The sequence below is a fragment of the Bos taurus genome, chromosome 16 (assembly GCF_002263795.3).
Source record: "Bos taurus isolate L1 Dominette 01449 registration number 42190680 breed Hereford chromosome 16, ARS-UCD2.0, whole genome shotgun sequence".
Classification (NCBI taxonomy): Eukaryota; Metazoa; Chordata; class Mammalia; order Artiodactyla; family Bovidae; genus Bos; species Bos taurus.
The window spans coordinates 47,372,259-47,384,782 of record NC_037343.1 but is presented as its reverse complement, the minus strand read 5'-3'; the positions used below and the strand labels follow the sequence as shown (position 1 = coordinate 47,384,782).

Here is a 12,524-nt window from a genome sequence, read left to right as displayed (position 1 = left end):
GATTATAATTCAGCAGTCACACTTATATTTTTTCTTTTTTTAATTTTTTTTCTTTATCCTGCCATTATTTTTTAGTCATTATTTTTTTAATTTGTTTTTAATCAAAGGATAACTGCTTTACAATACTGTGTTGGTTTCTGCCACACATCAACATGAATCAGCTATAGGTATACGTATGTCCCCTCTCTCTTGAACCCCTCCTCCCACCTCCCATCCCATCCCACCCCTCTAGGTTGTCACAGAGCACCCGATTTGAGCTCCCTGGGTCCTACAGCAAATTCCCACTGGCTATCTATTTTACATATGGTAATGTGTGTTTCTGATTATGACTCAGCAATCATACTTATTTTTTAAGGGCAAATCTGTGACCTGAAAAAATACTGCTCATGAAACATCGACAAACATATTTGTCAGCTCTGCTGTTGAAAATACATGAACTTGCTAGAAGCATGTAAAAAGCAATCACACTTATAGGGTCTCTAACATTTACCTCTTCGGAGCTTATGCTGGCTGGGGGTACCTTATAGACCAGACAGTGCGAAGGGTTGGACTGGATGCCACCCTGGAGAGGTAACATCACCTGCCCGGAGCTGGCTTCCAGCGAGGGGTTCCAGACAGCCCAGCGAACCATGTGCATACATGCCAGGCTGGACAAGGAGGAGAGTGAAGCTGCCTGGAATGGAAACAAAGCATATGGGTCATAGGTTGTCACCAAACCCCCATGGGTGGAGAAATCAACAGTGCTTTCCCGGGAAAATCTCGCCACAGGGCAACGCAGCAAGGCAGGGGGTCATCACAAAAAGAAGGCCCACCACAGAGGAGGATGTGGCACCACGTCGGTGGCTCAGAGTGGGCAGGGAAGCCAGCCTCTGATTCTGAGACCCTCCCCACTCCCGCCCCAGTGTAACCAGGACCCTCCTGAAGACCAACACTGCCTTTATGATTCCTCCTCTTCCACAGGATCCTTATGCAGGTTTCCTTTTCTTCCTTTTTAGGAATACAGTTTCTTTACAATGTCTTGTTAGTTTCTGCTGTACAACAAAGTGAATCAGCTACGTGTATACATGTATCCCTTCCCCCTAGAGCCTCCCTCCCCTCGCCCCATCCCACACCTCTAGGTCATCACAGAGCACTGAGCTGAGCTCCCTGTGCTTTACAGCAAGCCCCCACCAGCTGTGTATTTTACACATGGTGGCGTCTATATGTCAGTGCCACTCTCCCGGTTTGCCCCACTCTCCCTCCCCAGCCTGTGTCCACAGGGCCACTCTCTAGTCTGTGTCTCTATTTCTGCTTTGCAAATAGGTTCATCTGAACCCTTTTTCTAAATTCCACATGTATGCATTAATATACAATATTTGTTTTTCTTTCTGACTTACTGCACTCTGTATGACAGACTCTAGGTCCATCCACGTCTCTACAAATGACCCAATTTCATTCCTTTTACTGACTGAGTAATATTCCATTGTGTACATGTACCACATCTTCCGCAGGTTTTCAAACGCTCTGCACTTTACCATCCACCCAGATCCATGAATAAAACACCAGGAATGGCACTTTGTGTTAGTAACGAGACACTTCATCAAATAATGAAGAATATACGTGCACACTCCAGTTAGGGTTTCAGCACACATTTTCTCCAGCACTTTCAGCTCCTCACTGTATGTTCTGTGTATGTAGCTTATATGTAACTTATATGTAACTAGGAAATCACCCAGGCCAAATGTTTCCTGCTGTGCCTTCTTTCACTGTCTCTATCACTGGCCAGATGAAAGGGAGGACAATGCTAGGACACCCCTCCCCAGAAGTAGCCTCCACCTTCAGACAAAGCCATTTTCACAAATATGGTTTCAAGGCTTGAGTCAGTGGTATTTTAAAGAAACCACTTTCATCCATTATTCAAAATGAAGCAAGAATAAAGTGGAACTCAGAGTGGGTCCTGGTCAAGTCCTGACATTCCTGCTCAGCTGGGCAATGAGACTCGTGATCTACCCCCTTAAGGCAGCTCCAGAGACACTGGCTCATTCCCTGGCAGGAGACATATCGGTACCCCCAGGAAGGCCATTTCCTGACCAGAAGCCACCAGGCACATGACAACAGCAGGTAAGACAGGAGCCCGGGAACAGCGCTTTCCACCCCAAGAGCCCAGTGGCATCAAACGAAGTCAGACTGACAGCCCAGACTCAGGGCAGCAGCCATACCCGCCTCCACCCGATTCCCAGCCCCCCTGGGGATGCGGGGCAGAAGCCACCTGCAGGCGGCAGGTGTGAAATGGAACATGGTCGTGAGAAGGCTGGGGCCTGGACCTGGGACCTGAGACCCTTGGCTGCAGTGCTTGCACCTGGACACACCTCTCCTCCAGCAACAAAATACAAAGAAACTGTAGGGACTAAAAAACAGCTGCATGCATGTGCAGTTGGGGCAAATTATAGACAAGATACAAAAAGACCAAACACCCAACTGCCATTTGCAAAACGCCAGGAGCAAAAACAGGGTACTACTCACACCCCTTGCACACACCACCACCAAGGGGTGAGCAAACCACCTAGGCCACTCCTCCAGCCTGACCCCTAGACCTGCTCTGACCCTCACCCCAAAAAGGAACCAGCTCACCCAGTCCTTGGGGAACAAGCAAGAGAAGTTGTTGCTTGTTTTCACCCCCCTGCAACCAGCCAGAACCCCAATAAAGCTTTGCCTGGATTTCCTGTCTGGCCTCTGATCAATTTCTATTGATCAGGAAAGGCCAAGAACCCTGATCAGTACCAAACTCAGCATCTTCCTCCACACCCTGGGGCACTAGGAGAGCAAAGGACTGGATGGTTCCTTACCAAAGCCCTCCATCCCTCTTGACCACCAACCACGTGAGCTAACCCAGCAGCCCTCCAACTCAGGCCGTGGTCACAGGGAAGCAGACAGCCTGCAAGGAGGGGGTCTCAGACTCTCAGAAGGAGTGGAAGCCAAGGCTTGTCTGCAGTGGTCCCCAGGAAAGGGGAGGGTCCCCAAGGAAAGGCGATGGGAATCCTTTGACCTGAGTTGTGTCTGGGACCACGGAGCCCAGGAAGGCTCTAGCAGTGTACCCTGGGCTCCCAACGGACCCTGGATGATTGACTGGACACGAGTGAGTCATGTGTCACTGTCACAGCCAGGACTTGAGTGCACTCAGGCTCAAGGCAGATCGCACATACACACACAAGGACTCTGGGTGGAATCCAACACAGAAGAATTGACGGTCAGCTGGGCGAGACCTCAGCAGAGGCTACGTGCACACAATACGGAACAGGAAGTGCTGGGACTTCCCTGGCGGTTCAGAGGTTGGAACTCCACCCTTCCACTGCCGGGGCTGTGGGCTCGATCCCTGGTCGGGGAACTAAGCAGGGGGGCGGAGAGAACAGGAAGTTCAAGTTTCATCTAAGTTGGTCTTTCCAGACTGCTTCAGATGACAGCCCATCCCATCACATCCTTTGTATCCACATGGGGAACATCCAGAATCAGTGTCTGCTTGTGAATTAACCTCTTTTTCCTGAGGCCCCCTTGTAACTGGACCTCAAACCACCCAGTTCAGCCTCTTCTGATCGTTTACTGGAGCTAAACCCATTTCAGACCACGGGTTAGGATTCCGCCGTGTTCTGCACAGTCACAGAGCTGAGCAGGGGTTTGGGTCAATTCAATGAGCAAAAACCCACATCCTGGAAACACAAGCCAAGAACCAGCCAAGTAAGGATCCTAAGCGTGAGTCTGTGTGCCGCACTCCCAGTGTCAAATATGCGCTTCTGGTGTCTGTCAAATATACAGAGGGCACCCGCCCTTCCCGTCCCTCAGCCGGGGGACAGAACAAAACGGCCCTGAGTAACCACAGTGTTACCAGCCAAAAGCTGCGAAAAAAATCCACTGCTTTTCATAAAATAAATGATAGGGGCTTCCCTCGTGGTCTAGTGGCTAAGACGCCATGCTACCACTGCAGGGGGGCCCAGGTTCGATCCCTGGTCAGGGAACTAGATCCCACCTGCCACAACTAAAGTTCTGCAGGCTGCAAAGAAAATCGATAATCCCATGTACTGCAACTTAGACCTGGCGCAGCCAAATAGATAAATAAAGGAGAAAAAGTTTAAAAGCCAAATTAAGGAATACCATCACAATGATATTAAAAATAAAAATACTAAATGTATTCACAAAACTGGCCAGAAAAAAACAAACTATAAGGACTCAGTGATACCTATACTACTTTTGTAAATAGCCATCTCCCCTAAATTCATAAGTTTACTACAGGGTCAAAGTTAAAACATGTGCCCCCGGTTTCATGCTATCTGTGCCAGTCCCTTCTGGCTTAATCTCTCAAAAGCAGCAACCGATCCCCAGCTTCCTACTTTCACGCTTTCTGTTGATTTTCTTGTCCTTGGTCTATATGGTGTTTCTCTGTGTGAAGCAGATGTCAGATAAACAAATAGCCACTTCCCACACTTTGTTTCAACATCTCTAACAAGAAGGGAGGGTCAGTGAGTTATGGCTCACTCCTTCATTGGGACAACGGCTAGGTGGCAATCCACTGGCCCTTTATTAGTCTGTACTCTCTCCCGACAGGCCAGGGCGATGCCTGAAAACGAGACCCTCCCTAAGCCCAGGCTCCCAACTCCCACCCTCAGCTCAAGGACAAGGCCAGGTGCAGCCAAGCAGGTGGGCAGAGCAAGAGCAGTATTTCATCCGTCAGTGTGACAAACCTCCTCCTGTCTGTGAATCTAGTGGGTGAGATCAGATCTGTTACTTTAAAGTATCTTATTCTGTCAAAGTGGGTTTGACTTCATCCAAATTGTAAAAAAAAAAAAAAACACACACACACATTGAATTGCTCCCATTCACATTTTCAGTTACAATAGGAGACAACACACAAAAGGCCAAAGGAATACACTTGGATCACCAGTCAGGTTCGCCATGGAACAGAAGTGCATGCTGACATTCACCAGGCACGGGGCACACAGAACACAGACACTTGACCCCTGGAGATGCTGCAACCCAGGCTCCCCGGAATAGACTGAATGGTGGCCCCCAAAATGCATGTCTGCTCCCCAATCCCTGGACTCTGTGACTGTTACCTTATTCAGAGAAAAGGTCCATGCAGAGGTAACTGAGTGCCATGAGATGATGAGACCTAACGATCCAGGGAGGCCCTAAACCCAGTGACAGGTGTTTGTACAAGAGCAGGACAGAGAGAGACCTGAGACAGAAAAACAGAGGGAGACGCACAGATGGAAGGCCACGTGAAGACAGAAGCAGAGGCTGGAGCGATGCAGTCGAAGCCCAGGAATGAAACCTAGGAGAGGCAGGAGGGATGCTCCCTGGAGCCTTTGGAAGGAGCTAGCCCCTCCCGATGTCTCGATTTCAGCCAAATGGAATCAATTCTGGATCCAGGACTGTGAGAGAATAGATGTCTGCTGTTTTAAGCCAAGTCATTCAGGGCAGTCTGTTCAGGCCACCCCAGGAGACTGAGGGAGGGGCTCCCCTTGGCCTCTGTCCCCAGACCAGCTCAGAACTCCCCTCGAGGCAGGTAAACATATCTGGATGTTTCATAAGGTTGACTTTTGTCTAGATCTTCAGTGAGAACTTTTTCCTCCTGGTGGGGCCCCATGTCACCTCCTGAGCCCCCTCCATGCCAACTCTGGGTACTACAGCCCAAAGCCCAGAAACACACTGCAGAGGTGATGGGGCACCCATAGGTGGGGGTTCCCCTGGCCTGAGGCCACCTCCAGAGACAGAATTGGTCCCCCTCAATGGGGGCAGCTACACCAGGGCCCGTGATGAACACAAACAAGAAAAGCAAACTGCAATGTGAGAAGGTGTCCAAACATCCCCAGCAGCAAGCCCATCACAAGATGGGAGGCGGGGGATAAGGGAGCTGAGAGACAGAGAGAGATTTAGGAACCTTGGGACAGATAGAGGAGCCGGGCAGAAGGCAGCCTGGCCCAGGTGGGCACAGGCCCCTTCTGGGGTGTCCACCACATGCCCATGTAACCCTCCGCACAGCTCACAAATGCCAACCCCAGAGGGGTTGCAGCCACCCACAGAGGGTGGGCCCAGGCCTGACCCCGGCAGCACAGACCAAGATGCTTCCATCCGCATGGAGCCAGGCTGGCCCACATGGGCAGCTGGCAGCTCTGGAGTCTCAGGGCTGGGCCACGAGCAACACCTAAGGTTAAGGTGGCTGTTTTCATGTGCTCCTTATAGCACCCTGGGTGCCTGACCACTGAGAACTTCACAAGGTCTGAGACCCTGAAACCCATCCAAGGGGCAGAGTTAGAAAAGAAACGGGCACTTAAGACCAGGGTTTCTGTCCTCCTTCCTGCCAAGGAGCACAAGGCCCCCAGGACCAGCAGGCAAAGAGAAGGCTCACTGACCACATACCACCAGCCCGAAGTCTTTCCTTCCAGAAATGGATTGATTATACGCCAAAACCTTTTCCCAACTAGACACATAGTGAACTCAGCAGCTGCTGCAGAATAATTTCCTCCCCACACATCCAGGCTGGGAAAGGAAACCCAAGGACGTGTAATTAAAGTCGTTTAATCTGCTCATATACGACACAGTATACGCAGAGGCACTTAAAAGCACAGTAATCACTTGGCAGGCAATATTTTCATTTCCTTCTACGGAGTACAGTAATTACTTTTAAACATACACATGTGCAATGAAAAACAATGGGGTATGGTTTTAAGGAAGTTCTACAACCTAGAATTACTCTGTATGCTGGCTAAAGGACTCGTAACACTCCAGTCCTCTTTGGAAAAAAAGCTATCAACAAAGCTTGAAGGAGCAACAAGCAAACCATCATGAGTGGGGCTGGGAGTGGTGATGTAGATAGGTGGGCAACCTCTTGCCCTTCTGAGTCTGCAGCCCAGAGACCAGCATGTGGCTACCCCAGGGCCTTTGCATTTGCTTCTCCAGAGAACCCTTGCCTGGGTCTGCTTCCCTCCCCGTACCTCCCACTGGGTCCTACAGAGCCAGTGACAATGCGGCTCAGGCTTGGCGACCTGGCACCCCTTCCCATGGGCGTGGCCCCTCTACTCCACGGGGCTGTGACCTCAGTGCAGGGAACTCCACAGCCTGGGATGGAGGTGTAGCAGCTACCCCTGGGAATGAAAGCCAGGCCTAGTTTTTCTATGAAGGGCTCCTAGGGGTCTCAGGAGAAGGCCTGCACTGGGGGAAGAATTGAAGCTGCCCACAGCCTAGAGCACGCCACCCCTAGAGCACCAAGAAATTCTGAGCACAGTGAGAGGGGAGTGGACAACACAGAAACACGCAGAGCAGGCGTGGGGGACACAGAGGAGAAGGTCGAGGGGAGCAGCCCCAAGGTCAGCCAGCCAGAGGCCGTGCAGAGCAGGCAAGACCTGAAAGAAGAAGTGGGCCACCTGGACTTAACGCCAAAAGACAGCTGTACCAGTGGGGCCGACTGGAAAGGGACGCAGGGTCACTCTGCTTATTTCTTACAACTGCATGTGAATCCGTAATGACGTCAAAATAAAGTGTAACTTAAAAAACAGTGAGGGGAGTTTCCCCCTGTGGTCCAGCGGCTAAGACTCCACACTCCCAGCACAAGGAGGCCCAGGTTCCATCCCTGGTCAGGGAACTAGGTCCCACATGTCACAACTAAAGATCCCACATTTGCAACTAGGACTCGGCACAGCCAAATAAACGAATATTTAAAAAAATAAAAAACAGTGAGGTATATGACAAAAGTTATAGAAAGTGCTGGTTAAAAAAAAAAAAAACTGTTTAATGACTATACACAAAAAGAAAACTCTTGGTGTTAAGTTAGAATACGTGAGAGAGAAAATTCCACTTAAAACAGCAGCACAAAAATTAAATATCTGTGAATAAACTTAGTAAGAGCTATTCAAGCTGTTTAAAATCTACACTGTAAACCCATATGGGGGCTTCCCAGGCCACACTAGTGGTAAAGAATCTGCCTGCCAATGCACAAGACACAGGTTTGATCCCCAGGTTGGGAAGGTCCCCTAGAGATGGAAATGGCTACCCACTCCAGTATTCGTGCCTGGGAAATCCTATGGACAGAGGAGCCTGGCAGGCTACAGTCCATAGGGTTGCAAAGAGTAAGACACAACTGGGCACAAACAATCCTATTTTAAAATCACCCCCAAAAGACACAAAAACAGAAGTGGACAAGCAGAAAGACTTCCCTTCTTCCCAGTTACAACATCACAACTTCCACAACACGTCAATTCTCTCTAGTTAATTAATAAATTTAATGCACCCCCAAAAACACCAATAAACTCTCTTTATGGAGCTAGACCTGTTGATACTGAGATTCCTCGGGAAAAGCAAATGCAGGCAGAGCTACAGGAGTCATAAAGGGGAGGGGCTGCAGGTTGCTGCACCACCGAGCGGCCACAGCCGCAGGGCCCCCACCACTACACTATGCTCCCAGCACAGAACAGACAGAGCGGCCCCGGGCAGAACAGTGGTCTAGGAGCAGGGGAGTGTGTGCGATGCTCAGTCCCTCAGTTGTGCCCGACTCTTTGTGACCCCACGGACTACAGCTGCCAGGCTCCTCTGTCCATGAGATTCTCCAGGCAAGAGTAATGGAGTGAGCAGCCATTTCCTCCTCCAAGTGTAAACAGAGATCTCATGTATGACTGAAAGAGGCTAAAGTCACTGGGCACAAAGGACTTATAATAAGTAGCATCAACTTACTTGATGCTACAACTGGACGGCCACTGTACAAAGATGAAATTAGACCTATTCCTCACACCACAAAGGCGACCTAAACATAAAAATGGAAACTGTACCCCTACTAGGAGAAGACATGGATGAATTCTTCTACAGGAGTAAGGAAAGGCTTTTTTACTACGACTCAAAATCCAGATGCAAGAGAAGAAGAGACTGATACATTTAACTACATCAAAACATGTTTTAGCATTTACGTGATGTCATGGACTGAATGTCTGTGTTCCCCACAAAATCATACTGATGCTGAAGCTCCAGTACTTTGGCCACCTGATGCAAAGAGCCGACTCATTGGAAAAGACCCTGATGCTGGGAAAGACTGATAGTGATAGTGAAGTCGCTCAGTCGTGTCTGACTCTTTGCGACCCCATGAACTATAGCCTACCAGGTTCCTCCATCCATAGGATTTTCCAGGCAAGAGTACTGGACTGGGTTGCCATTTCCTTCTCCAGGGGATCTTCCCGACCCAGGGATTGAACCCAGGTCTCCCGCATTGTAGGCAGACGCTTTACCATCTGAGCCACCAGGGGAAGACTGAAGGCAAGAGTAAAAGAGGGCAGCAGAGAGTGGGATGGTTGGATGGCATCACCGATTCAATGGACATGAATCTGAGCAAACTCCGGGAGATAAGTGAAGGACAGAACAGCCTGGCGTGCTGCTGCAGTCCAGGGGGTCACAGAGTCGGACACGACTTAGCAACTGAACAACAACACTGCTTTTGTTGACAGTTGGAATGTCCCCAGAGCTTTTTAAAATGAAAGAAAAGGGAAAAAGGGATTTGCAGGCTGAATGCACCCGGAAAACACACTCCATTATGGACTCTGAGGAGAAGCAGGAGCAAGCCGGCAGTGACCCGCCCCCTCCAAGGCCGAGCCCTGACCTTGCAGGAGCCCCCATGGCCACGTCCCCTCTGGGGACACGCCTAGGGGAGGGAACGAGAGCCCAGGCCAGCAGCAGCAGGGCTGTCTTCTCAGCTACATCTAAGTTTGGTCGTGACGGGAATGCCTGAGTCAGCGCTCACCACCGGAATGCTAACCCCGTACTCGCTGCTTCACGCAGCAAGTAATTTGTGCAGAAAATCATTTCAGACGCCAGAACATTTCCTCTCCAGATTACACTGAAGAAAGTACACTTGATGACAGTAAAATGGAATCCAATATTCCATGTTAAGATAAACCTCCACATCAAAAAGAATTGATGAGCTATTACAAGCCACATTCTAAGAGCTCCACGAAGCAACAACGCGTGGCGGACCCACCTGCCAGCCAGTGAGCATTTCAATGAAGAGCTAAAAAATAATAATAATCAAGTGTCAGGTAAGTCGTATCAGTTTCAGCATGTGGACTTTATAATAGCAAGTGGATCATAATTAATATTCTCGAGGAGACACTATCCACATGTAAATGAGTGGCAAGCGACATGGAGACCCCCATGGAGGCACCAGTCCTGCTGCTCCTCCAGGGGTTCCGTCTGCGTCGGGCCCCAGCTCATGCCCAAGACAGCAAGGGTACCCTGCACCTCCCCAGGGTGGGGAAGGGCCTGAAACCCCTCCCTCCTGCTGTAGTCCCACCCTAAGCCCATTCTGCCCACCCCATGCAGACAAGCTTATCTGCACAGAGTTGCATTTTGGCTGAAACTTCTGGAAACAAAGAAAGAAAAGCAGAGCTGGAAACAACAGCTTTGTGAGAACAACGGAGATCACTCGTTCGGCTGCACTCAGAACACCTGCCTCTGGGTCAGCTCACCTGATACACGACAGGGAACAGACATCAGAGGAGACCAGGAACTAACATGGCAGCTGTGCCAACACCCCATTCTCCTTCTGAAGGCCCCCCAGAATCACCCTCTGTCCCCTGTTTTTCCATCAGCTGCACAGTGATGCAAGCAGACTGACCACCACAGAAGGCATCTTGTGGCCTTTTTTATTTTTAATTTGCTTGTTAAATGATCTTTTCTTTTTCAGTAGAGCTACCACACATTTCCCTGGTGGCTCAGATAGTAAAGTATCTGCCTGCAATGCAGGAGATCCGAGTTCAATCTCTGAACTCGGTCAGAGAGATACCCTGGAGAAGGGAATGGCTACCCACTCTAGTATTCTTGCCTGGAGAATCCCATGGACAGAGGAGCCTGGTGGGCTGCAGTCCTTGGGGGTCGCAAAAAGTTGGACACAACTGAGCGACTAACACTACTACCACTACCATACCACCCTGCATTCCCACTCCTGGGCATACACCCAGAGAAAAACAGTCCAAAAGGACATATGCACACCAGTGTTCTTTGAGGGACTATTTACAATAGCCAAGACAAGGAAGCAGCATAAACGTCCATTGGCAGAGGAATGGATAAAGAAGATGTGGTACATATATACAATGGAAGACTCAGTTCAGTTCAGCTCAGTTCAGTCGCTCAGTCGTGTCCGACTCTTTGCGACCCCATGAATCGCAGCACGCCAGGCCTCCCTGTCCATCACCAACTCCCGGAGTTCACTCAGACTCACGTCCATCGAATCGGTGATGCCATCCAGCCATCTCATCCTCTGTCGTCCCCTTTTCCTCCTGCCCCCAATCCCTCCCAGCATCAGAGTCTTTTCCAATGGAATACTACTCATCCATAAAAAGACTGAAATAATACCACTAGTAGCCACACGGATGGACCTAGAGATTGTCATACTAGAGTGAAGTAAGTTAGAGAAGGAAAAGATAAATATCATATGACATCCCTTATATGTGGAATCTAAAAAGAAATGATACAAATGAACTTAATTACAAAACAGAAACAGACTCAGAGGATGAACTTATGGTTGCCAGAGGGGAAGAATGGAGGGAAGAGTTAGGGAGCTTGGGATGGATACGTACACACTGCTATATTTAAAATGGAAAACCAACAAGGACCTACTGTATAGCACAGGGAACTTTGCTCAGTGTTACGTGGCAGGCTGGATGGAGGGGAGTTTGGGGGAGAACGGATACATGTATGTGTATGGTTGAGTCCCTTCAATGTCCAACTGGAGTTATCACAACCTGGTTAATCAACTATACTCCAATGTCAAAGTTTTAAAAGATTTTTTAAATAAATAAATAATGATATTTGCTTTTTCAAACAAAAACCTGAATCTTAAGAATAGCATGGTTTGGATTTTCCAAAAAATCTGTATCAATGATGTAAATGATGTCTCTTTGTAACCTTTTCTCCAACTGAATCCTATAAATTCTTGCTCTTGGTTCTGAGACAGGCACGTACAAAGTCCACTCAAAGAAAATATCCATCTCTTGTGCAGATTCAAGCTTTGCTACACTTCGTACCATTTGAAAAATGCCCTAAAATGGCCTCATTTTTCAAAATAATTATTGATTTAATAATTAGAATTAATGCTATCATGAAGCCTGCTGCCTTCTGAAGTATTCACACCATCTGCCAGCAGAACATACTGTTTCCATACAGAGCTATCACCAGAAAGAAGTGATTTCTAGTCACATTCCATGCTTGTTATCCATACCGTTAATAATAATTACACTGCTGTTAACCAAAAGAACATTAATGGTAACTATGCTTATCCTCCGTGCATGCATCGCTGGGTGGGAACCCAGTGGTTCTTACATTGCTGTCTGCCCCCGAGGGGCTGTTAAACACGTACTCCAGCTGGAAGACAATGGCGAACGCGGGGTGACGGACCATCTCAGGGAGTCGGAGACGGCTTCTCAAGACCAGCGCCTGGTTTCCAGAGCTGGGCCGAGAACATAGAGAAGGGGTGAGTCAGGCAGTGGCTCCCACTGCCCGGCACCCAACACCCCTCA

General features: G+C 49.0%; 1 protein-coding gene across 10 annotated transcripts in view; it reads right to left on the bottom strand.

The window, feature by feature from the left end:
* The window catches only part of NPHP4 (nephrocystin 4), a 138,538-nt gene that overhangs the window by 79,124 nt on the left and 46,890 nt on the right, over positions 1–12,524 (bottom strand). For 9 of the 10 annotated variants that reach the window (XR_001502085.3, XM_059875745.1, XM_005217171.5 and 6 more), the window contains 2 exons: positions 12,328–12,454; positions 491–673 (listed from right to left, as the gene is read on the bottom strand). Coding sequence is in view for 9 of the 10 variants with exons in the window: in XM_059875745.1 (XP_059731728.1) it covers positions 491–673; positions 12,328–12,454 (310 nt within the window). In the remaining variant the exon portion in view is untranslated. The remainder of the gene's footprint in view (positions 1–490; positions 674–12,327; positions 12,455–12,524) is intronic. The other variant, XM_059875744.1, reaches the window with a different exon arrangement.